The sequence below is a fragment of the Microtus pennsylvanicus genome, chromosome 2 (assembly GCF_037038515.1).
Source record: "Microtus pennsylvanicus isolate mMicPen1 chromosome 2, mMicPen1.hap1, whole genome shotgun sequence".
Lineage (NCBI taxonomy): Eukaryota > Metazoa > Chordata > Mammalia > Rodentia > Cricetidae > Microtus > Microtus pennsylvanicus.
This window is the reverse complement of record NC_134580.1, coordinates 147,239,576-147,265,659: the sequence shown is the minus strand read 5'-3', so window position 1 is coordinate 147,265,659 and position 26,084 is coordinate 147,239,576. Positions and strand designations below refer to the sequence as shown.

At 50.8% G+C, this 26,084-nt stretch overlaps 1 protein-coding gene and 1 pseudogene across 1 annotated transcript; one reads left to right on the top strand and one right to left on the bottom strand.

The window, feature by feature from the left end:
* Positions 1 to 3,067: 3,067 nt before the first annotated feature.
* On the bottom strand, positions 3,068 to 10,885 carry Tfap2c (transcription factor AP-2 gamma). Its single transcript, XM_075963950.1, has 7 exons — positions 10,838 to 10,885; positions 8,808 to 9,293; positions 8,652 to 8,703; positions 7,031 to 7,247; positions 6,496 to 6,614; positions 4,453 to 4,597; positions 3,068 to 3,578 (listed from the first exon to the last, which is right to left on the bottom strand). Exons 1-7 carry the CDS (start codon positions 10,883 to 10,885, stop codon positions 3,293 to 3,295), a joined length of 1,353 nt encoding a protein of 450 aa, XP_075820065.1. The 3' UTR covers positions 3,068 to 3,292.
* Positions 10,886 to 19,983: 9,098 nt separating this feature from the next.
* Positions 19,984 to 20,400, top strand: LOC142845193 (large ribosomal subunit protein eL34-like; annotated as a pseudogene).
* Positions 20,401 to 26,084: the final 5,684 nt, after the last annotated feature.

Here is a 26,084-nt window from a genome sequence, read left to right as displayed (position 1 = left end):
TACATAGTGTATTTCAGGTCAGTCATAGCTGTATAGCAAAACCTTGTTTCAAAACACCAGAGAGCTGCCAGGGAGACAGCTCAGTCAGCTAAGTGTTGTGCACCGTGAGGACTGCAGCTTGGGTCCCTGGCACCCATAAAAAAGTCAGGCAAGGAGCGCTGGAGAGATGCTTCCGCCATTAAGAGCACTTGCTCTTGCAGAGGACCTGGGCTGGGTTCCCTCCACCCACATTCGGCGGCTCACAACCACCTGTAACTCCAGTTACATACAGGCACACGCAGTACACATGCATGCCACCACTCACACAGACACAGAACGTAAAAATTACGAATAGATTTCTTTTAAAAAGCTGGGCTCAGCAGCACACACCTAGAATGCCAGAGCTGGGGAGCTAGACGGGAGGCCCCTGGAGCTCTCTGGCCAGCAGCCTAGCCGAATCAGTGGGCTGGCGGTTCCCTGAGTGATTGCCATCTCCGAAATTAAGGTGGAGAGCTATAGAGGAAGACACCTGACGTACCCTCCGCAAGCATGCACACACGCACCCTCATGTGCACACATACACCAGACACAGAAATAAAAGCAGCAGTGTGTGGGATGGCCAGCATATGGCCAGAGAGCAGGAAGAAAGCACAGGGTGCTCTCTTAGGTGAAGCTTAAACGGAAACCCATCCTGCTCAGGTTCAAGTGCTTTTGAACCTGATGCCAGAAGGCACAGCCCCTTATTTTCCTAGTGGGCTGCAGCTCCTTGGGAACATTGTCAGAAGGCAAGGTGTCTGTGAGTTCCCTGTGAAAGATCTGGTTCTGCTCCACAGGGTACCAGGCTTTGGACACCAAGTAAAGGGAACTCGCCCCCTGTATTTCTAAGGGTATCGGTAAGATGTAACCATACTGAACCAGGTATGAGAGCCTGTCTGTGGTTCTCTTTGGTCGTTTGACTTTTAGGGAGCTCCCAGCAGGCTGCCTGCACGTCCGGAGCCTTTAAAATCCACCCTCTGGTCCTGAAGCAGGTTTGCCAATAAGAAAGCCACCCTTATTCTCTCAGCCCTTTGCCCCCCATGACTTCCTTTCTACACCCAGCGTCTTGAGTCTTGATTGAGAAACAACTGCCAACCTCAGACCTCTTTGCTGTGCTTGGAAGCAAAGCCAATTGTGATCTTGACACATCATCCAGATAAATCCAACTTAATGGGGATGTACAGGGACCACGGACGAGCTGCCAAGAGCAAGTATGGGGTTGGCAGTGCTTAAATTACTTAAGAACGTCGTCCCATGCCAATGTGAAGTCAGGAGCGGCTGTGCACTGGGGAGGGAATTAGGAATTAAGGATTATAAAAACGGAGCTGAAGCCATGACTTTATCCAAAGTGGAAAATCCTCCTGCCCCCACCTCCCTTGGAAGCTCAGCCATGCATGCCAAACTATTAACCTCTCACTTCCTGGAGGCTATGCCAGGCCACTTGAACTAGAAACTGAGTACAGGCAGTGTGCATCCAAGCTCCAAAAGCCCAGAAAACACACAGGCCCCCGGGCTCCTGCAATCCCTCTAACTCACCGGTCGCTCAGACAAAATGAAGAAACCGAGAGGACAGCCTTCACTGTCTCCGACAACAGAGAATTCCCTTTCCATTAAACACACTGATACCCTCAGGTCACCATTCTTGGGTCTGATTGATGCTATTTCCTCCCCTTAGGACCTGCCCAAGGAACACCAGTGTAGACCTCAAGCCCATTCAACCAACTACGGTTGAAAGTTGTAATTGATACCCAATGCTTCTCAGATAAAAAACGCTTCTTAAAATTGTGGCCCTATGCTTGAGCAGCAGAGCACATGCTAAGCGTACCGGAGGACCATCACAAAAACAAAACTTATTTAACCCCCTCAGTGGCGAACTGCTCCCTCTCTGAACCCCCAGGTGCTGGCACTCAGGTAACGAGGGAGAAGATGAGAGAGCGAAGGGTATGGGGCAGCTGAGCATCGTCATTAGGGAGAGAAAAGAAGACCCTTCCACAGCACCAAGACTGCTTACTCCATTTACAGACTTAGCTAAGCCACATTCAAGCCTCAAGTTCGCCCTGATTGAGCCTACCCATCCTAGAAGCCGGGAAAAAAAAATGGGTCAGAACCAGGCTTTCACAGATTCTATCGAGAATATTTTTTATTATACAGGCATTATACGCACAATTACTTTGGGAGCACTGACAGGCATAGAAGTTCAATTCCAATCCACACTTCACCCACACAAGCTATATACTCTACCCTTCTGGTTCAGCCCAAAGGAACGAGACGTTATTGCTTTCTAAAGAGCTCCAATTAGATAGTGCCTGAGCAGCCCCGCATCAGCGTCAATCTTAACACCCCGTGTGCATCTGCATAAAATCTAGGTGCTATGTTACCCATCACCATTAAAAGTTAATATTAAAATCGAATCCCGTTTCACAAAAAGTCCTAAGAAGTATTTACAGATCCCATTAAATTATGCATAAATAAAATCTGTACACTCAACAGTTTCTCCACACAGAGCCTCCTTGGGGATTTGGGGATGACAGGCGCTGCTGTGTGCCTACCCTCTTCAAGTTTACGTGGAAAAAAAAAAATCAAGATATGAAATAAATAAGCAAATAAAGCTTCTATACCTTAAAGGAACAGGTCACTTAAAAAACTCTATTAGCTAAAGAATTTTAAACTTTCAACATCTTTTTTTTAAAGAGGAAGGAAACGTGAAACAATCAGCAGGCTTTGCTTTCCAAATTCCTTAGAACCAGGACACCCCCCCTTCTGAACGCAGGGCTGGAAGCCTGTCACACACCTCTGTGAATAGCTGCTAAGAACGTCCGACCTTCGCCTCCTACCAGAAGGTGTGATCACTGACGGGGCGGGGAGAGCTAGATAAATACTAATTTTTTAGATAAATATTTTAGTGGACATAAAAGCCAGACATTATCTTAACACTGAAAAAAAAATAAGTTATGATTGATCCCTGTATCTCCCATCCAACTGCCATGTCAGCAGCTCAGCGTGGGGTTTCTCCTTAGCCCATGCGGATTTCACAAAGGGATTCTAAAACTCATAGCACCTTTCAGAGAGGAAATGGATTTCCAAAAAAATAAACGTTTAATGAGTGAAAGAATCAAACCAAATCGCTTCGGGATAGTATGTCCGGGGTTAATAGAAAAGCCACCGACTCCAAGAAGCAGGCAGGTCCAGGGTGAGGTGGATGGTAGCTGTTGGCCCCGCCCAGACTGGTGCTTCTCAGGTCCTCTCCCTTCACACTCTGGCCTTCGTGCACCCCACTTTATTTCCGGTGCTTTTCCATTTTCTCCATGGTCTTGTTGGAGTCAGCAGGACTTTGGTCTCCCGGGTTCATATAGGACTTGTCAATGGCGAGCAAAGCCTCCTTGATGTAATTCTGCACCGCAGACACCGCAGCGCAGATGGCCTGGCTGCCAAAGCCGTGAGTTATCAGACTGAAATGAGACAGGCAGTTTTGTATGTTCGTCTCCAAGACTGGAGTGGGCCTGTTGTTCCCGTTGGGTGTTCGATCTTGAATCAGAAGATCTGTGAATTCTTTGCACACTTGCCTGTGGAGACAGTCAGTTGGTGAACTTTACCTGGCTCGTAACAGACTAAATCTCCCTGATCCTATTAGAATAAATAAGGAGAATGTGTTTACTTACTTTCTATTGATTAGTGTTTTTGAGACATCTCAAAAGGTTGCAGGCTGGCCTTGAACCCACAAAGGAGCCAAGAACAGCCTTGAATTTATAGCTTTCCTGTGGGGAAGTCTTCTCTGTTATTCTTGGTCTATGCAGTGCTGGGGCTTGCATGCACGCTAGGCAAGCACTCTTAAGTGAGACATTCTGGCCCCATACTAGTGTCGGATCGCCACACCTCCATGCTTAGCACCTAGCACATGTCAGGGCCCGAATCCCCAGAGTCCCCCAGTGCACACTCCCACACGCCAGGGCCCGATTTCCCCAGTGCTATCTCATTTAACCTAGGCACCCACAAGAAGAGATAAGTGGATTAAGTCGAGTCACCTGGCCAAGGTCAAGAGAGCCAGTCTCAAGTAGCCCAGACTAGCCTTGGAACTCACTTTGTAGCTAAGGATGACTTTTAACTTTTGCTCTTCTAGCTCCCGCGTTCCAAACGCTGGCATTACAGGCACACACCAGCTCCGTTTTATACACCACTGGATCTGTTTGTACGTGATGCCGAGGATGGCTTAGCTTTATGCACAGTCAGCAAACACTACTGGAGCTACACAAATTCTCGAATATATGCAAACGCAATGAGCAGGGTGTTGTGACTGCTGTGAGCTGAGTCAGCAGCCTCCAAGCCACCTGGGATGGAGCAATTCACCATGGCTCTACTAGAGGCTGCAGCTGCTCTGGCTGGACAAAGCTCTAGCCATTTCCTTTCTGGTTGAGAATTCTGCACAAGTCCAATACTCACTGTGCTGCCAGCAGCATACTCTTCCTCGTGGCCATCTCATTTCGGCCCCCGAGATGTGGTCTGGTTAAGTAGTCGGCCACTGCTTTACTGGGAAATTCAGCCTCGCACACATAAGCAAAGTCCCGCGCCAAGTGGACGGCTTCACCTGTGATGATCAGGGTTGAAGGTAGCTGTGGTCAGTACAGTTACTTTGCCTTGTAAACTGAAACCAGATACAGGACACTTTGAGCTGTCGTTGGGTGCTCACTTTTCTCTGTGTTATTTGGGGTGAGGTGGGGTGGCAGATTGAGACAGGGTTTCTCTGTGCAGCTGCCTTTGGCCGTCCTAGAACTCAGAAATTCGCCTGCCTCTGCCTCCCCAGTGCTGGGATTAAAGGTGTGCACCACCACCGCCTCTTTGTTATTCTTTAATTGTCCATGTATGCACCTATGAGTTTGAGCGCTGCTACATGGATGTTTAGGAGTTGGTTCTCCTGGTTTGAGGCAGGATCTTCTAATGTCCACCATTGCTTCATACTTTGGTAATCTAGAATCTTTCTTTCAAGACTGGGTTTCACTCTGTGACCCTGGCTCCTGTAACCTGTGGACCAAGATGGCCTTGAACTCAAGAGCCAGCAGCCCCGGTGTTAGGATTAAAGGTGTACACCACCACTCCTTAAAAAGAAAAAAAAAATTCTAAGAAGTGAAGGTGGGAGGCTCAGGAGTTCAAGTTCACTCTAGGTAACACAGTCAAACTGGGAGACCAGAGACCCAGTCTCAAGAGAAAAAAAAAAAGCCAGTGTAGCTTGTGACCTGGTGTTTGGTGTTCAGGCGCCTAAGGTTCAAGGCCACCCTGGGTTTAATCAGCGATACTAGAAAGACAGTGGAGGGTGGGTGTTTCCTAAGACTAGTCCCAGCTCCAAGTTGAGGGGTGGGAGAGTGGGAAGCAGAGTAAAGAGTAAGTAGGGGGGGAATCATCATTTGTTCTCCCACTAAAGGTGACCTGGCTTCAGGGTTCAAATCCCGATAACTCCAAAAACCCAGACTGTGGAGAGGCAGGCCTAAGGTGAGTCAGAACCCAGGTGCCATGGCTGGAACGCCCGATCTCTTGTTTAAATTTCTCAGTGTAGTTAGTAAGGAAGCCTGGCAGAACCTCATCAGAACCACCCCCTCCCTGTTCTCCATGCAAGACAGCTGCTCTCTCTCAGTGAGGCTTTTGCTGGTCCTGACCTCCAGAGGTGCCAGAGAAGAGGCTTGGGGAAGAGGGGGCGGTTCTGCCAAGTCCCTTTCAGCACTGCAGACATACCATGTGGCATTCAAAGACAGCTCTGCTCTGGAGAGCCCGCTTCTGTGGCCATCCTCAACCTTAACCAGCCAGCACAGTCTGGGAGGACAGCACAGGGGCCTGGGGACTTAGGCTGAGGCACTGGCATCTAAGCCCCTCTTCCTGGCTTCCTATAATAATGTGCCCCCCCCCCCCTTTTCGGTTTTGTTTGTTTTAAGTATTTACTTTTCTTTTAAAGGCTCCATGGCAGTCTTGGCTACCTTCCAGGCTGGGGGAAGGGTCTACATTCAAAACCCGCAGTGACGTAGCTATGACCTGAGGAAAAGGGCTCATTTGTAGACCAGGGGTTTCACGCCTTAAAAAATCTTTTGATGGAAAGGAAGAAATGGGGAATTGAGCCAGTGCCCACTGCATCCCTTGAGCAGGATCCTTACACCCACAGCTAGGAAAAGCACAGCAGAAGATAGCAATTGTGACTTTTGATGGGCCTACCATCCACAGACGGCACCTCAACTCTCAAAGCTAGTTCCCCTCACAAGGAACGGTCTGCCGCTCCGTAGGATTTCATAGGTTCAGAAAAGTAAAATTTTAGTAACATCCATCGGCTTTCTGAGTGAAGACCCCAAACAACAGAGGTGTGGATGTCACGTTATCAGGTAAAGAGTCAGGATTCACAGCAAGGGACAGATAGTCTAAACTGCTTTCATTTCTGCGTGTGGCTCTCTTTCCTCCCGCAGTCTTGAAGTCAGACGGTAAAAATGAAAACTCAGCTGCACTGACCTTCCACGAGAGACGTGAGCAGAGTGACGTGGGCGGCTTTCCGTCTCCCAGCTGGAAGGTTCAAGCCAATTTTGTCCAACTTCTCCCGCAAGGACCGGCCTCCGTTTTTGGATTTTGCTCTGTGGGAAGAAGAATGTTGGCTACTCTCAAAGAATAAAAAACAAACCAGCCTCCCCCAGCCAAAAATAAATAAATAAATAAATAAAAAATCACAGAATGCTGCCACAGTGGGGGTGAAGAAAAACCTTCAGCTAGCAGTCCCCAAGAAACTCCCTGGGGGGACAAAACACTCGAAGTTGAGCCCCCCCCATGCAGCTGGTGTGGCCTGATCTCAAATGCTAACCTGTTACTGCTGTTTTACACCTTTTGCATTTGGCACTTGGAAAAGAAGCCAAGCACTAAAAAGCTCTCTTTCCGCAGATTAGAATTCAGCGGTGAGATATAAAAGTTACAGAAATGATAAAAATACCTCCAGGCCCTCACACACAGTCACCTTCAACTACCCATCCCCCAGGGGGCCCTGAACATGTGTCACCTTCGAAGCACACCTCCCAGGAGCGAGGCATTTAGGCATTCAGGTGGTGACAGTCGCCTCTGTACCTCGGCCACTGTCACTTTGTATTTGGACGTGGAGCTGAGCAGGGACAGTCTTCCAGGAACGGAGCAGAAGACCTCACTGGGGTTCATAACGGCTCCTACCAGGTCCTTCTGGCAGGGGAGGCCCAAAGGGTTCTTGGTCATTGAGATGGGTCCTGTGGGGGACAGTAGAACAGGAGGGGGCAGAGATCGCATCAAAAGGGCAAGTCAAAGCTGAATTCAGCCTTCGGTAAAGTCTGCACACAGAGCTATGTAGCGCAAGAAGGCTTCTAAGAGCCACATTCGTTCTTCAAAGGCTGCAGTCTGAAATCATGAGTTAACACCTCCGGAACCTTAATTAGTCGAGATTCCATGTGTGGAGGAGTTGTTTTTTTTTTCTCCCAGCTCCTGGCCATCACAGTAATCTGTTTAATTAAAACATTTGCTTTCTGAAGACTGCTTCAATACGAAATAAATGGCATCCTCCCCCTCCGTCAGGGAGCTGGAACTTCAGGACTCAGATCAGCCGCCAAGCCCTTCGTCCTTCAGTGCCGCTGACACCAGGGGATTCAGAAACACAGATTAACCAGCTCTGGTTAAGTTTAGCCAGAGATGTTAGTTTGTTTTCCAGGTTTTTCTCCCAACCCTGCCCACCCTCTTCCAATTTACTTTCAAGACCACAGATACCTGTAATTTTAGGATGCTTCCATTTCCCCTCAAACAGACTGATAACTTTAACTTAATCAAGAGCCACCCACTCACTGTAGCCCGCCTTCCCCAACCCCCTCTCTCCTATAAAACCCCTAAAGGCTGTCCTTATTAAGGCAGTACATTAGGAGTAACCGACTCAACAGTGTTAGAGTCAAGGGCCTCTCCAATAGCTCTGCACCGCAGAGGAAATAAAATCCCTCCTACAGCAGCGAGTGCCCAGCATTAAAAGTGCTTGCTCCCAAGCTTGAAACAGGACTTCAACCTCTGGAGCCCAAAGAGCAGCAAGAGAAAACGGACTTCTGCAGGTTGGCTTTCCATCTCCCGCCCCAGACAGGGACTCTCAGTGTAGCACTGACTGTTCTGGAACTCTCTCTGTAGACTAGGCTGGCCCCTAACTCCTGAGATCTGCCAGCCTCTGGCTGATAGTACTAAAGGCGTGTGCCACCACCAACTGGCTTGGGTTGGATTTTGACCTTTGTACAGATCTACACCCCCTCCCACCGTGATAAACTTTACTTCTAAAAAGTAAAATTAAATCAATTTGTTCAACAGTTAAAAAACTGCCATAGAATCAGAAAACGTTTGATCTCGCTTTCAAGTTAAAGTCTCCCACCTACAATGTCAGCACTAGGGAGGTACAGAATGAACAAAATACCACCACCACCAAGAATCTTTTAAAATTTACAGGTCCTCAAAGTTTTTTTCGTTCAGGTCAGAAAATAATGTCTCTTTCTTCTTCTACAAAGGTAGGAGACATCGCCAGGTCCCCCCTCACTAGATGACCCACGTTAACCACTTAACACTTCCACTTTGCCAGAAAAGGGACAACTTCCCAGGTTGGGGCCGCACCAACAGTGGTCAATGTTTACCTTTGCGAATGACAGTCTGATCGTGTAGAAGCAGGTGCGGGTCGTCCACATTCTGGGGAGGAGAAATGACAGTTTCTTTTAAGTTTTGGGGGAAGTGGAGCGGCTGGAAGGTAAGTGAGGCGGTAAGATGGCCTCTCCCTAGCCCCTGCAGCTCACCTGCACCTCCTCAATGGGGTGAGCCATGTCGTGCAGTCCGAGGTTTTCTGCCAGGCCAGCGGCTTCCAGAGCGTGTGCGTGTGGCAGCAGCAGGTCGGATCGGCGGTAGGCTTCCCGCCGGGCACTCACCGCACCGCCTTCTAGCCCTGAAATGTGGGGTAGCAGGCCGGCAGGGCGGCCATGGTGCGGGGCTAGGCTAGCGCCCTCCTGGCTCTGTCTACCCGGCCAGGCCTGCTGCTGGCTGCCGGTGGGCGCAGGCTGGTGCAGGGGGTTGATGGCAGCAGCATAAGCTTCCCCCAGGTGCGAGTAGGGGTCAGCGGACTGCGAGTATGCCAGCTGCTGGTAGGGCGGCGGGAAGTACGGGGGCGGCTGGTACTCTGCAACCCCGGTGTGCGAGAGAGGTGGCGCGGGGCTGTAGAGGTGTTGTCCGGCAGAAGAAAGGTGGGGGATGCGCGGGTTCCCATTGCTGCTCGCATCGTGACGATCCTGGGAGAGAAACAGCAGAAACCCGGTTAAGACGAAACCCCTGCTACAGCGAACAGGCAAGCCAAGGGAGGGGCACCTGGGCACCCCACCAGGCTCGCCCCACCCGTCTCGACCCGCCCCCGAGCCCTAGGGCAGCCGGGGACAAAGCGCCCCAGGGACTTCGTTGTAAACCACAGTCTAAGACCTGTGGGAACGAGTCCTCCGGGCACACTGGAGAACGCACGGGAGCTACGCTGCGGGCGGCGCTCGGAGGTGCCAAGGGCGAGCTCCAGGCCACCGTCGGGGTGAGGCCGCGGCTGTGGCGGTAATCCCCACCCCAGGAGGTCGGCGTGCGGCGAACTCGGCGCAAAGACCCCTCTTTCACCATCCCGCCCATGTTGCTGCAGCGCGCCAAAAAGAGCCTGCGCGGATAATGTGCGAAGCCGAAGAGCTCATTTCCCCCGCCCTACGGACCACCCCGCCCTCTCACTCCCTTCAAGGCGAGGTCGCCGCAGGAGTGTCGTTCCCAGGTAAGGCCAGACAGTTCGGCCGCAGGGACTCGAGCGCCAACACGAGGGACCGGAGCTGTGATCCTTGCTAGTCAGGCCCGTGCCTTCTGCGCCTTAGGAAGCGAGGTCTTCCAGCCCGGCTACGGTCAAGGTTCTCACACATCCCGGTGCAAAGAAGGAATGAAAAGACTCTGCCAAATTGGGCAACCTTTGCCTGCGCACGTCCCCTCGCCCCAAGGCGGTCAGGCTTAATTCCTAAAAGATGTGTCTTCATCAGTCCCGGGGGTCACAAGGGTAGCGGGGGGACACAGGAGCGGGGCACTGTCGCCCCCTAGCGGAAGTGACCGTGCCTGCAAGCAGGGGCAGCCCCTCGAGGTCGTGCGGACATCGTGCGCTCCCGCAGCCTGGCCGTCTTGGCTCTTCTCTCCTCGCTCCCCTGCGCTCTCCTCGCGCCGCCTGAATCTTCTTCCTCTTCCCGCTCGTCGCCTCCCTCCCTCCTACTCTCCGAAACTCTAGCTCAACCTGTCCGACAGGCTGGAGTACTCGCGAGCGCTCAAGGCCCCATCCTGGCCTCACCCCCACCCCTTAGTCCCCAGCCCCCACTTCTCTTGAAAACCAAGCTGCAGCTGTTTATATTTTTTTTTTCTTTCCCGAGGAGGTAGCGGGGCAGGTGACAAGCCCGCCTTGGAGAAGACTCCGCAAAGGTGTCCCTGGCAGGGAGGCCTCCGTGGACACTTTGGACAGACTTCGTGGGAAAAAGCCACGTCTGAGTCGGAGACAGGGCGCTCTTCGGGGAAAACGGAAAGGGGGGGCCGTGCGCTCCGTTGGAACCCACTGTTGAGCTCTGCAGGTGGGTCTGCCACGCGCTTGCCAGGCCTCGTTCCCGAGGGACAAGACCCGATTCAACAAGGGACTCAGGAGGTGGCCAAGGGGTGTCCGGGACTGGCCCTCGTCCCGCCCAGAGGCGAGGGCTCCGCGCGAACGTCCCCAGCCCCGGCCTGCGGCCCGGGGACGCTGCTCAGACCGGCGGGGCTGCGTTCCCTAGCCACTGCTCACCTCGCAATCCTCTTCATACTTGACATTATCTGTTATTTTCCACAACATGGCGTCCGGCGTCCCCCAAAAAAGTCGCCAGTTAAATCCAGGCTCCCCCCACCCCCCGAGCGGTAAATCCACAATCGGGGTCACGGTGGCCAGGCGTCTGCCGCCACCCCCGCCACACGCGGGCCTCGCTGTCCCGGTCACTGGATGCGCATCGGTGGTTGTGCGCCTAGATGTGGCCGCCGTGGGTGTGTAGAGGCCGCCGCCGTGGACCGGAGAAGCCTCACCCTCAGTGTGTCCCGGCGATAGCCGGGGGGACCCGAACGCCTTAATGAGAAGGAAATTATCATAACTCCTCCCCGGGGGCCGGCGCGGAGGCCCAGGCGCCGGGCGGGGCAGCTCCTAGCCAGTCCCTGCCTAGCTCCGCCCCGCACCCTGCCTGGCGTCTTGCAGGACCGGGCGTAGCCAGGGGCTTGCAGGGGCATCAGTGGGCGGTCTCTGACAACCGCAGACCCATCGCGGCTTCCTATGCCAGCCCTAGGCACACCTGAGATTGGCAGAGCTGACAACCGGGATTTCCCCACCTCAAGAACCTTTCTCCATCCTCTAAAAGATGGACGTCACTTAAGAGAGACTCCTCATTCCGAGGTGTCTCATCTCCCGGGGTTTCCTGACATCTTGCCCCAGCCGCTCCAGAGACTCGAGAATTGGCCTGGGAAGCAACTGAAGCCCCAATAAGCCCTAGTGTCTCCCCCTTCCCCTCTCCCTGGGCACTTTATTGTACTGCCCGCTGGGGTAAGGGAGGAGGGCTTGTTTAGAGTCTGCCCCCCCCAAGCTCTATCCGCTCCCCCACCCCAGTTCTGAAGAGGCAACTCACTGTAATACCGGCTCAGAATAAATCGGACAGCGGCACGTCACCGCTGTCGCCCGAAGGTGTATCTCTGGCTGCTGGCTGCAGCTAGAGGAGACCCGAGTTCCCCACCCAGGCCCATCCCTGCTACGATGCCCATCCCTGCAGTGTGCCTGTTCCGCAGCTGGCACGAGCGGGCCATTCAGAAGCCTCAACTCGCCCGGGAAAATAGGTTCCAGGCAGAATAAACCTCCAGCGCAATGGGCAAGGTGGGGTGAGGAGGAGCCGGGAAGTGGGAGGGGGCTACTACAGAGAAGTCACCCTTGGGCACTCCTCATCCCACAGAAAGGCAGAAAGCAAAGCTTCCTTCCACAGAATGCTGCCGAGCCTGGAATTTACCACTCAAGCCCCAAAACAACAATGAATGTTAATGTTTTTAAATTCAAGAAACGAAATAAATTGGCCCAATTATTATAACTGATTTTTTTCATTTCAAACACAGGGTCGATAATTCTCCAAAGTTAATTTTGTTGGTCTATCCTAACAGTACATGGAGATTGACTTCAAACGTTCAGAGGGAATTGGAGGCAGGGACTATTTCGGTTTGATTCCGAAGCCAATTATGCAATCCTTGATACCATCAGCCCGGTGGCCAGAACCTGTAGTGGACGTGGACGTGCCTCCCCCATCCACAGAATAAAGTCGTTTACCATCTTCCTGCCCCATCTCTAGGATGTATAAACATTTCTTTAAACCCAGATCGGCCTAAAATAAAGTAACTATAATTAAAATAGATGTCATTCAAGCCAACCGTTCCCCGTCACCTTAGAGAATAAGAGTAGCCACCCACAAGGAGGTTTTCCGACCAGTTGAGCTAACAAACCCAGGAAGTAGGAACCGCGGGAACTAAGGGGGTTTTCCGAGTGCGTTTAAAAGAGGCTCTCAGTCCTGACGCTAAGCTTCCGAAACACAGAGGCCTTAGCATTAGCAGGAGAAGAGGGCACCTGCTCAAGGAAGAACAGGGTTCAGTGTGTCCGCATGCTGGTGCCCCCAAAAAAGATCAGGTCCCAGACTCTCGCCGGATGGCGACCGAGACGCCCTAGAAGCCGTGTCTGATGGGGTCAAGTCCTGTCCTAGCCTGGGGTGTGGTTCGGCCCTATCCCAGGCCCTCGCTGTTCTTCCCGCATCTGCGCTAGCCCAAGCAGCCCAGAAGGACCAAGTCGTTTCTGCTCCTGAGCTGCTGGCGAGGAGACAGAGGGCGTGAGTGTCTACGCTCGCCTCTCAGAAACCTGGGGACTTGGGAACCGCTTGACAAGGCTATTCATTCTCTCTAGAGAGACAACGCAGAGCTTAATAGAGAGGGCACGCATGACCTCCTCGACTCTGGGGGACCCTACCCCACCCACACCGGGCCTGAGGGCCGGAACCTGGACACACATCACAGTCCAGGTGCGGGAAGCTTCCGCCTTCCTTGAGCTCAACTTCTCATTCCTTGGCACCCGAACTCTAAACAAATCTATAACCCTCGTCCACGGAAAGACCGTGGGAAGGTGCCCACTCTGCACCACCCACACCATGCCTAAGAACTTGCTATGAGGTCCGGGTTCAGTTGAAGCAAAGATGAGGGAATGGAAGGCTGTCAGGGGCTTGCTCTGCCGCCCCCTAGGGAGCCTGCAGTCACTCACACTCTGGCAACCCAGGACCCACTCCCGAGCCAGTAGGTGGCCCAGGAAACCAGATCAGAGGCCATCAGGTGTATGCAAGGCCACCGGCGCCCCGAATGTAAACCACCTCCAAAGAAGCAGGCGTGGGTGACTCTGGCAACGCGGTTTGGGGGCTTCACGCTTTGTCCCTGCCACCACCCCGACCCAAGGTCAGAGAAGGCAGCTTGGAGTTATCTATAAACTGGACTGCCTCGCGACAAGACTCCTCTTTCCCCCTTAAGGAAGGGGGCTCCCGAGAGCAGGTGGATCCCAAACACTTTCGCAAACGCGGCGCCACGTGCCGGGGCTCTGTTCCGCCCCTCCGGACAGTGAAGGACTGGGTCCTTGCCTGGGTTGGGCAGGGCCCTGGAATCTCAGGAGAAGGGTGCTCACCCATGCCCCATTCCCTTGTCCTAGCTTGGGTACGCGTTGGACCTAGGGCTTAAAAGAGCTCCCAAACAGGACGGTGAGATGGTTCGTGGGTAAAGGCGCTTGCTGCCAAGTTTAAAAACACAAATTGGATCCCCAGGATGCACAGTGGGAGGAGATAACCGACTCCCTCAAGCTGTCCACCGGCATACACACAGTGCACACACACTAAATACATACATAAATGAACACATACCTTTAAAAAATACAAAGAACTTCCAGAACTAAGCCTAGGGGTGCTGCTGACACCAATCCTCCGGTGTTCCAAAATAATACCTATCGATTTTTAAATTATAAGCGAAATAAACCCCACGCTAAGAGGACGCATACCCAGATGCCGGGGCCTCAGCTCCACTCAGGTCCCTGAACTGCTTGGCTAGCTCAAGGCCACAGAGGCCCAAAGCAGTTTCTCGGCCTTGCGTCTTCCTACCTGGCAACTCTTAACAGACAAAATGACGCGGAATTAAGGATCCTTGCATCTACCAGGCTTCCAGCGACCCCATTCTGTCCCAAGTCTGGAACTCGCACTCCTTGGCTCCGCGTTGACCAAACCCACCTGGCTCTCTTCCGGAGCAGCTAAGGTGTGTTTGGTTTTAACTTCCTTCAAGCGGCAAAGTTGCCTGGTATCTAAGGCCTCTCTCCTAAATACTACAAAATCCCTAAGGAGGCAAGCCTGGGACTGCCCTACCCTGCCCCCGGGGACCCTCGAACACTTAGAAGGTAGCCCTGGCTTGTCACCTTCCCAAGGCGTACCCGGGTCGATCCCCTGAGCGACCTAACCGCTCCGAGCGCAGGCGGGAGACCCATATACCTAGAGGCCTTCTAGGGTCCTAGGCTTCCACACACCTCTAGGCCAGCTGAGCCCCGCGGCCTTAAGTTACTTATCTTAGTCGCCGCCAGGCGAAAGGGAGGCCCGCTGAGGCCAAGGACTGGCGAGGGCGGCGGCTCGACGGCGCCATCGACCCTGCGCCGGCAGACGCCCCGTCCAGCCCGCGATCACCGCCAGCGGTCATCCTCTGCCTAGCTGGTGTCTGGAGTCTCGGGTACCCTGCCAGCTCCTCACCCTTAGCAACTGGAAACTCATGGCGTTAGCTCGCGAGCCGTCGGTGAGCTGGGGTTTAAGATAGAAGGGCGGCCGAAAAGAGCTCCCCGAGGGCCGAGGCGTGAGCTGTAAACTCGCTCGGAGCGTTTATTTCTTAAAGGCAAAAAGGGGTGGGTCGAGAGTTCCAGGAGGCCAGCTGTCGCTATTGGAAGGCGCTCCTGGACTGGTCTCCTCCCTCCTACCTGGCCTCCCTCCCGCCCCCTCGGAAACTCCACCTTTGCAAAGGGTCTCCTGAGGTTTTAAAAACGTTTTGCTTGTGGGCGTAAAAAGAATCTTTAAGAACATTTAACTTCCAAGGCCCAAATCACTGACATTTCCACGAATTTTCATCCTCTTTTCTAGTTTTGATCTGACTTCAGGCACCTCGCACTCTCCCAGATGTAGCCTGAATTAAATTGGGGAGGGAGTAATGAATTATCGGGGTGATGTGGAAGGGCATGAGGCTGGGGGTCTTCAGAGGCTGCTCTGGTCACTAAGGAAACAGTCCAAGTTCTCAGGTGTAGGGGTTGAAAAAGAGGAAACAAAGTGTACGGTAGAATGCGAAAACAGGCAAGGCTAAACACAAAACTGGAACAGATGTGGCAGCTCACAGGTGAACCCCTAACACTGGGGTAGCTGAGGCAGGAGGATGGAAAGTAAGGTCAACATAGCCTACAGCAATGAGTTCCAGGCCCGCCAGGGCCTCACGGTGTAAGATCCTGCTGCAAAAGAACAGAAATAAATACACACCGACCTCCTCCTACTGTGGTGGCCACGAATTGCTCGGTAGGGAGCTCAAACACCCCCAGAGACCTTTTCTCACTCCCCGGGCTTGTGGGTGGGGGAGGGTTCTGATGGTTTTCATACATAGCACCCTGTCCTGGCAACGTCCATGACTTTTGAAGGGCAAATCCTCCTGAGTTTGTCTAACGTTCTAACGTAATGGCTTATAAGAGAAAAGGGGACTAGGAGAAACCAGCAACTTCCACCCAGTTTCCGCTTGATACCTTCAGGGTCTCAGGAGCCTGCGGAGCTACGGGTTTAAATGCTTACAGAGATTTTACGACAGAGCCACAGAGCCGAGCTCAGAAAGAAATGTAAATTTTTACCTTGTGTAAAGCAAACAGTGATTGGAGCTCAGACACAATGCCACCACAAGGGGCTTGTTTGTCTGTTTTTGTTTTTAGCATTCTCTTCTAGTCACTTCTTGGGGGAGAGAATAGAACACAAAATTTCAGGAAGCTTGCTATACTTGGGATCATAACTAGGATTTTGTGGAGTATGATGGTGGGGGCGGTTCTTTAAAAAAACCACCGACTCACGGTGGAGCTTCCTGCCTCAGCCTCCTAAGTGTTCTCGCCTGCTTGCGTTGCTATTGTTTAGAGTCCAGGTTCCTGGGCCTGCTGTATTCTCAGGGCCACCTCTACAACCGAGTCCGGCACCAGGACTTTAGTTATTAATATAAAGCATTCTAATAGCAGCACAGACTGCCCAGTAAATCCTGTCAGAGGACTCAGGCCGACTTTACCCTGAAGCCATAGGACGTGGTTGGGGGAGGGGAGGCGTGTTGATAAAGCTGACGCATTTCCTTACAGCCTTCTTTTCTGCTGGGTTTGTTTGTTTTCCTTGGGGAGGGGTTTGCAATTACTGTCTCATTGATCTTTCAAAAGAAACACTGTAATCACTCTTGAATATTGTGGTTTCATTTCAGACTTCAGTCCAGAGAAGAAGTTTTGTTTACTTCTTTTTGTTGTTGTTCCATGTTTTCGGGCTTTGTTGTGGTCTGCTGTTCCGGTCCTTCTGATTGCATGTGACTTTTATAATTAAAAAAGAAAACAAATTCAAAAGCTGCAAGAAACTAAATGTAGAGCCAACACTCAGAAGGCTGAGACAGGAAGATCCTGAGTTCCAGTTTGGGCTACGTTCCTTAACAAGTCCCTGGGGAGAAAGACAAAGCAGTCCAGAATTGTTTCCTTCAGAAACAGGGGTGTCTGGTCTTATCAGAGAAGATCATGAAAATTTGGCGCTTGGGTCTGTCATGGTGGCTCATGCCTCTGATCTACACTTGGGAGAGGAGCACAGTGAAGAGCTATTCGAAGTCATCTTTGACTGTAGGTATAGTTCTGAGAGCTGCCTAGGCTACAGGGGCACTTGTGGGGAGAGAGAGAGAGGAGAGAAGAAAGTAGTACCGGGGCAGGATGTGTGGAAGCTGGAAGCCACTCTGGTTTAAAGGAAGTCCAGGCTGTCAGGACTATAACGCAAGATCTTGCCTCTAAATAAATAAATAAATAAATAACAAAAATTGGGACTGAGGGTTGGAGATGGAGCACTTTATTGGCACGGGGAAAGCTCTCTGGGGTTCCATTCCCAGAACTGTAAAAACAAACAAACAAACAATAACCCAATAATCAGCATATGACCAAGGTTCCAGATCCCTGTTCCTCTAAGGTCCCACCCTCCTGAGGCAGTGGCACCAGCCAGGCAAGCATCAGCAACTAAAGGGCAGATTTTTCTCCTCTGGCCATTTTTCTGAAGTCCCCGAAGCCACACTGCAATGTCTTCAGGTTTTTTCAGCTTCCTCCTCAGGAGGCACATAAGCATCTTCCTGACCAACTCCCCCTCCCCCCATGCCAAGCTCAGAATCTTTCATGTCAGAACTCATTTCAGCCAGTGGTCGGCCCAAAACAACACCAAAAGGCCAAAAATGTCACCATGACAACCCAAGGATCCAGACGGAAACTCCGTCCAGTAAATATCAACACCTAATTAAAACCAGAAACTGAAAGAAAATGATGTCAGCTTTGAAATCTGCTCTGTAGCAAAAAGTCATCTCTAGCCCCTTTCTTGACTACATAGACCTGGATGGCCTGAAACTGTGGCAATCCTCCTGACTCAGTCTCTTGAGTGCTGCTGGGATTACAGGTATGACACACATAGGCACATGCAAGTGTGCACACACCTCTAAAAGATTTAAAATGTTAATGTGTATGAGAGTTTGCCTGCATGTATGCATGTGCACTACATACATGTAGTGTTCATGGAGGCCAGAAGAGGGCTTTGGATCCCCTGGATTTGGAGTTCAGGTTATGGTTATGATCACTTTATGGGTGCTAGGATTTGAACCCGAGTCCTTTGCAAGAGCAGCAAGTGCTCTAGAAGGCCATCTCTTTAGCCCCCAAACCCCCTGCCAAGCTAAAAAAAAAAACACATATTTGTATGTGTGTATGCACACATATTTTTCACATCTACTGAACAAATCTTTAGCACTCAAAACCAAAAATGAGAGATGTCTTAAGCCAACATTTCCTCTTCATAAGGAAGTTAAGACAGACACGGTAAAAGAAGCTTCCTAACTCTGCCTACCTGATTTGACCCCCTGAGGTGATAACACAGCTTCATCTTCTGGCAGACGCCTGCAGCTCTGGAAGAAGGCCATTAGGATCACACGCCATCTTGTGTGTTTCCAGGAGTCCTGCAGTTAACCACAGAATTAGTGGATGTCATCTAAAGCAGGGTTCTCAAAGGCCAGGGGTACCATGTGGAAATATGAAGACCTCCCACCTGAGTCAGAGCCTGACGTGGAGACCAGCAGCCTGAGCTTGGATGGCACCCATGCCCCACCTCTCCCCCATGGCTTCCACTCAATCTCTCTCTCTCTCTCTCTCTCTCTCTCTCTCTCTCTCTCTCTCTCTCTCTCTCTCTCTCGTTCCCGGAGGGCTGGATCAGAAACCCACTTTAATTTTGACCCTGGAAATCCTGAAGGCCTCAAAACAGGCAAACAGAAGGAAGCCGCTCTTGCTGCTTCACACCTGACCCTGGCAGAGGCCGGAACTGAGTTAAGAAGGATAGGTACAGAGATCCTACCCCATCGGGACAGGCCCCTAATCCGGGCACTCTGGAGGCAGAGTCAGGGAGATCTGGAGTTCAAGGTTAGCCCGAGCTGCAAAGAAAGAGCCTGCCATTACAATCCGCTATTCTCCCGAAGAACAGGAGACTGGGGTTAGGGATTCTGCTCTAGGAAGGACAGCAGGTATAACACAGTGTCTCAGTGACTTTCTGGGACAGCGATCAAATACTATGATCAAGACAACCTAGAGAAGGCAAGATTTATTTGAGCTTATGGTTTCAGAGAGTCCATCATGGCAGGGAGAGATGGCAGCAGGCAAACATGTGGCCGGAACAGGAAGCTAAGCGCTCAGATCTTCCAACACAAGCATAAAGGAGGGGGAGGCAGAGAGAGAGACAGAGAGAGGCAGAGGGGGAGAGAGAGAGGCAGAGGGGGAGAGAGAGAGAGGCAGAGGGGGAGAGAGGGGGGGGGCAGAGGGAAAGAGGGAGGCAGAGAGACGGAGAGGGGCAGAGGGGGAGAGAGAGAGAGGGAGGGAGAGAGAGGAAGAGAGACAAAGACAGAGAGAGACAGAGGGAGAATCAGAGAGAGAGAGGCAGAGAGAGAGACAGAGAGAGGCAGAAATAGAAAGACAGAGACAGAGAGAGAGGCAGAGAGAGAGAGACAGAGAGAGGCAGAGAGAGAGGCAGAGAGAGAGAGACAGAGAGAGGCAGAGAGAGAGAGAGAGAGGCAGAGAGAGAGACAGAGAGAGGCAGAGAGAGAGAGAGGCAGAGAGAGAGAGACAGAGAGAGGCAGAAATAGAAAGACAGAGAGATACAGAGAGCGTCGGAAGCACAGTGAGTAATAAACTCCCCAGCCTGTCTCTGGAAACACATCTCTTCCAGCGAGGCTGCACCACCTAATCCTCCCCAAACAGCACCTCCAGCTGGGCAGCAGGTGTTTAAAGACATGAACCTATAGGGTCCATTCTCATTCAAACCACCAAACCCCCACATTCTACTCCCCGGCACTCATAGGCTCGTGGCCATATCATGATGCAGAACGCATTAGTCCAGCTTCAAAAGTTCCCATAGTCTTCCATGGTCCCAATACTTTGAAAAGTCCAGAATGTCTTAACTGTAACTCCCTCAAAATAAAAAGGCAAGTGACACACTTCCAACATACAAGGGCACATAATATGTATTACCATTCCAAAAGAGAGGAAAGGGAACATAACTAGGAAATACTGGACTAAAATCCAGTAGGGAGCCTTTTCCTCTTCCGGGGACGGTGCTTAGAGGCACTCAGGATGGTCCAGCGTTTGACATACCGTCGTAGGCTCTCCTACAACACAGCCTCCAACAAAACTAGGCTGTCTCGAACCCCTGGCAACAGGATTGTTTACCTTTACACCAAGAAGGTTGGAAAAGCACCTAAATCAGCGTGAGGTGTGTGCCCAGGCCGACTCCGAGGGGTTCGTGCTGTGAGACCGAAAGTCCTCATGAGATTGTCGAAGACAAAGAAGCATGTCAGCCGGGCCTATGGTGGCTCCATGTGTGCCAAGTGTGTCCGTGACAGGATCAAGCGGGCTTTCCTTATTGAGGAGCAGAAAATTGTTGTGAAAGTGTTGAAGGCACAAGCGCAGAGTCAGAAAGCGAAATAAACGTGCGGCTTTTTTAATTAAAAAAAAAATCCAGTAGGGAAAAAATCCTGAATCTTATAATTCCATGTCGGTAGCAAGGGTTAAATGGCTCTGCCATTCCAGTCTTGCTGCTGCAACAGATCTCTCTTTCTCAGGCCCTCTCCACTCTCTGTGTGAAGCTCTCTTCGGCAGATATCCCATAGCTCAGACACCCCTTGAGTCTCCAATACAACCCAGGCTTCATCTTCACTTCATACAATGACCTCTTAGGGTGTCCTGACATCTTAGGGCCTTTACGTGGGGACTCTCCTGCCACATGCTGCCTGGCCTCAGTTCTCTGAAACCCCGGAGGAGGAATCTATGACCCCTTTACGCTTGCGTCCTTCATACTAAAGCCAGCACCAAGTCGTTGGCACTGCCCGGTTCTGCAGTCAGCTTTCAACCCTCATCCCCTTGAACCACAACGGCCGCAGTTTTCATCTGTAGTTGCTTTCTAGGAGCAGAATGCTTTAGGCTGTAATGTCACAAATCAAAGAGTTGTGTGGGGCTTGGCCTGGGAGACCTCTTCTGTTTGTTCCAGTCAGATCATGAAAGTCGCTCATCTTAACAATACAGCCTGGGTCCAGCACAGACCCAGGATGTGATGCCAAGTTTGTACCATTTTTTAACTTAGCCACAGGCAGGTTCTCAGGTCATGTCAGAAGAAGGCAGCCAGATTCTTTGCCAAATTATCCCACGAATGGCCTCTAGCCCATTTGCTAACATCATTCCCCTCTGACACCTCTTCAGCTGGGCCTCCCTAGTCCACACGGCTCTCAGCACTACGACTGCCTTTAGGACCGTACTAGAATGACCCCTTAGTTTCTTCTAACAGTGTCCAACTATTTTCCCAATCCAAAGCCCTAAAATCTTTGTATTTCTCTAAAACAAAAACAGAACAGCGGCCAGTCTTTTCAACATCTCCGACAGTGACTTCTGTATTAGTTTATCTTCTATGATGTGACCAAGACAGCTTTTGAAGGAGGATTTTATCTGGGCTAGGCTTCCAGAGGTCTAAGAATGACTGCAACAGGAAGACACGGTGGCCAAAACAGCAAGCAGAGAGCTCACAAACACAAGCACCAGCACCCCAGGCAGGGCTTGCAGATTAAAGCACCAGCCGCCAAAGGAGGTAATTTGACACCCGTGGAACATTTTGCAAAGTCTGGAGAAGCCTTCTGCAGTCGGAGGAGGGAAGGTGAAGCTGGCACCTAGCAGAGAGGAAACAGTCCTGGACTGGAGCAAAACCAAGTATCTCTGACAGCTGGAAGAACAGACAATCTGGGGCACAGGGCTGTTCCCAGTGCTGTGGCTGGTCTCTGAGCCCAGCTACTCAGGAAGCGGACACGAGGGTGAGCCCTGGGCGTCAGCTCTAGACTTGTACCTGTCACCTGTCACACAGCCCATCAGCACGTGTGTCTATGGCTCTAGAGGCATAAGCCTAAATCATCCCTCATGCTGTGACTCTCCTTGGTCATGGTGTTTCATCGCAGCAGCAGAGGTGACTGAGACAACAGCGGTGTGAACCCAAGGACAGCGGGCAGCTCTGTGAAACCTTGCCTTAAATACAAGATGAAAAGAGGGGAGAGCACATAGCTCAGAGCACAGAGCCTGTACGACTTGCTCAGAGCCCTGGGTTCTATCTCTAGTGCCATTTTGTTTTTAAAATGTGGACCGAGGAGATGGCTTAGTGGGTTAAGTTCTTGGCACACAAGCATGAGGATTGGAGTTCAGATCTCCAGAACCCGTGTAAAGTTGGACGTGGTGGCACTTCGTTGTCAGGGTGGGGAACAGAGGCAGGGGAATCCCATGAAGCTAGCCTGGCACCTGCAGCTACAAGCCGCACGAGACTCTTACCCTTTACAAAATTTAATTTATTACTTTAGTATTATTATTTTATGTGCGTAGATTCTTTACTCACATGTATGTCTGTGCACCATGTGTGTGCCTGGTACCATCATCGGAGGCTAAAGGAGGGTGTCAAGCTGGAGTTACAGGTGGTTGTGAAATGCTGTGTGTGGGTTGGGAATTGAACCCTGGTCCTATGGGACAGTAGTCAGGGATCTTGACCACTGAGCTATCTCTCCAGTCCACCTCTTAATTTTTTTGAACATTTATTTAGTTATTTATGTGTGTGTGTGTGTGTGTGTGTGTGTGTGTGTGTGTGTGTGTGTGAGAGAGAGAGAGAGAGAGAGAGAGAGAGAGAGAGAGAGAGAGAGGTGGGATGGGAGATGGCACAGCGTGGCATATACGGAGGTCAGAAAACAACTTTCAGGGGTCAGTTCTTTCTCGTCACCCTGTGGGTCCCAGAGATCCAACTCCAGTTATCAGGCTTGACAGCAAGCACCTACTGAGCCATCTCAACGGCCAAGAGACTCTATTGTCAACAAGGTTGACGATGAATATCTGCATAGGAGGTTGTTCCCTGAGCTCTACATGTATGCCACGGCACATGCATGCCCCTGCTCACACATGAACATTCATGCACGTGCACAAGCATGTAAACATACACGGGATTTTTTTAAATGTGGTATCTGTCTACAATGGTGTCTAGAACGGGTATTTATGAGACTCACAGACAGAATGCTGCCAGATGTGGACTCACAGACAGAAGGCTGACAGATGTGGAAGCTCTCGAGTAGAGGGCTTTGTCACTGGTGGTTGTAAAGTTCTGATGGCTAATCTTGGCTGTCAACTTGACATGCCCGGGGAGAGGAAGGCTCATTGAAGAGTTGCCTCCATCAGATTGGCCTGTGGGCATGTCTGTAGGGCATTTGCTTGCTTGATAATTGATGGAGGAGGGCCTAGTCCACTGTGGGCGGTGCCACCCTTAGGCAGGCGGGCCTGGGCCATGTAAGAAAGGAGGCTGAATGTGAACTTGATAGCAAAGCATTGCTTCCCTGTGATCTCCACTTCAGTTCCTGCCTCCAGGTTCTTGCTGCTAGTTATCTCCTGACTTCCCTCAACGATCACAGACTGTGACCTGGAAGTGCAGGATAAAATAAAACTCATTTCCCAGCCTTGCATTTGGTCGGAAAGAAACTAGAATAGATAATTGATCTTTGTGATTAGTTTGAGTAGATTTGGAATCACCTAGGAGACACACACCTGGAGTCTGAGGCTGAAGATGAAGAGGATGGAGGAGAGCTGAGCTGGGCCAAGATTCACCTCTCTGTACTTCCTGACTGTGGATGGACTGTGACCAGCCGTCCCACACCCCCAGTACCATGTGGGGCCAATGGTTTGGAAAGAGCAGGAGAGGACCTTTCATGGGCAATGGAATGTTCTAGATTTCATGTTAGGTATTGTTTCAAGAAGTTATCCACTGGAGGTGGGGGTTCCTTGGACTTCCCACAGGACAGGGAACCCTGATTGCTTTTCGGGCTGGGGGGGGACTTAATTGGGGGAGGGGGAGGGAAATGGGAGGCGGTGGCGGGGAAGAGACAGAAATCTTTAATAAATAAATAAATTTAAAAAAAAAGAAGTTATCCACCAAGTGTCGGCTAAACTCCATATGGCGATGTAAGCACTTGAGTTTGTGTATCTTGTATGCCATTATTTTTTTGTTTTATTTATATGTTTTATACATTGGGGTCTGCAACATGCCTGGGGCCCACAGAGTTTAGAAGAGGACGCTGGATCCCCTGTAGCTGAAACCACCATGTGGGTGCTGGGAATCAAATCTGGGTTCCTCGCTAAGAGCAGCCACTACTCTTAGCATCTGAGCCATCTTTCCAGCCCCAATGCCCAGCTTTAAAATCAATACATTTTACTGGGGGTGGTGGCACATGTCTGTAATCCCAGAACTCAGGAGGTAGAGACAGGGGAGTCAAGAGTTCAAGGACAACCTTGTCCATACAGTAATTAGAGGTTAGCCTGGGTTACATGAGACCCCAACATAAAAAAAAAAACAAAAGCTAAATATACAAAATGACATATTTTTGTAACTCTAACGCCTACCAGTATTTGAACAACTGGATTTCCATATACAGAAAATGAAGTCAACGAAAATTAACTCAAAGAAGATTAAAGTCTTAAATGAAGGATTTGAAGTTATAAAGGTCACTTGATGAAAACCCAGGGAACAGCCCCATGGCATGCATCCAGACAGTGAGTGTCTGAATAAGAACCCAAAACCTCAGACAATAGATGAGAACAGACAAGCGTGGCCAAGACGGCAAATGTCAACACGGCCAAGCCAACCACAGAGTAAAGGAACAACATGGATAACAGAAGAAACAGTCACATCCACACTATAAGTCAGTTAGACAAGCAGAACCACAGTGGGTATAAGATCTTGAAAACAGGCGATCTACGTAGATGTTTTTCAAAGGAAGACACACAAGGGCCGACAAGATAGTTCTTGGGGCCAGGCATGGTGGCATGCGCCTTCAAACCCAGCACTCGGGAGGCAGAGGTAGGGGGATCTCTATGAGTTTAAGGCCAGCCTGGTCTACATAACCAGTTCCAGGTCAGCCAGGGTTACAAAGTGAGAAATAAACAAAGAAGGATGAATTGATGGGTAAAACGCTTGCTCGCTGTGTGGCCTGAGAACCAAGCAAAAATCTCAGGACCCACGGAGGAAAAGGCAAAACGACTCCACAAAACTTGCCTCTGCCCTCGACATACACACCGGTAATGATCCTAGTTTTGTTCGGTTTTTGAGACAGGGTCTCACTATGTAGACTTGGCTGTCCTGAAGCTCACTGTGAAGACCTGGCTGACCTCAAAACTCATACAGATTTGCCTGCCTCGGTGTCCTCCTGAGTGCTGGTTTGAAAGTGTGTGGCACCATGTCAAGCTATTAATACATTTCTTAAGTTTTATTTTTATTTTATGTGTATGAGTTGTTGCTTGCATGCATACATATGTATCATGTTCGTGCCTGGGAATGGAAGAGATCAGAAGACGGCATCAGATCCTCTGGAACCAGAGTGATGGATGATTGTGAGCTGCCTTGTGGATGACGGGAGCCAAATCTGGGTCCTCTGTTAGAGCGGCCATGCTTGTAACTGCTAAGCCAACTCTAAAGCCCGTAACTTAAAATTTTCCTTTTTTTTTTTTTCCGAGACAGGGTTTCTCTGTAGCTTTGGAGCCTGTCCTGGAACTAGTTCTTGTAGACCAGGTTGGCCTTGCACTCACAGAGATCCACCCACCTCTGCCTCCCGAGTGCTGGGATTAAAGGCGTGCGCCATCACTGCCCGACAAATTTTCCAATTTTTAAAGAAAGATTTTTATTATTTTATGAGTGGTTTACCTTCATATGTCTGTGCGCTACATACATGTCTGGTACCCAGGGAGACCAGAAGACGGCATTGGATGTTGGATTGGAATAATAGACAGTTGTGAGTCACCGCGTGGGTGTTGGGAATCGAACCTGAGTTTTCAGCAAGAGAAGAAAGTGCTCTTACACAGCCAGGCAACTCTCCAGCCCTCTTCGTCTACTTAATTTTCTTTTAAAGAAGCCGTGAAGGGCGGGAGAGATGGCTCAGCCTTTAAGAGCAGGGGTCTAGGCACGCAGGTCTCAAGCTGATGTGTGTAGTCAAGGCTACACTTAAATTCTCACTCTTTCCTCCTCTATCTCTAGGGTCAAACACTACAGGCATGCCCCACCAGGCCTAGTTCATGCGGTAATGGACTGAACCTAGGGCTTGTGTGTACTAGGCAAGCATGCCACCAGCTAAGCTCCATCTTC

Coding starts and splice junctions, on each gene's coding strand:
- Tfap2c (XM_075963950.1), bottom strand. CDS start 10,885: ATGTTGTGGAAAATAACAGATAATGTCAAGTATGAAGAGGATTGCGAG. Junction 6,615..7,030: donor CTGGGAGGTGTGCTTCGAAG/GTGACACATGTT, acceptor TTCTTCCCACAG/AGCAAAATCCAAAAACGGAG. Junction 3,579..4,452: donor AGTATGCTGCTGGCAGCACA/GTGAGTATTGGA, acceptor CTGTCTCCACAG/GCAAGTGTGCAAAGAATTCA.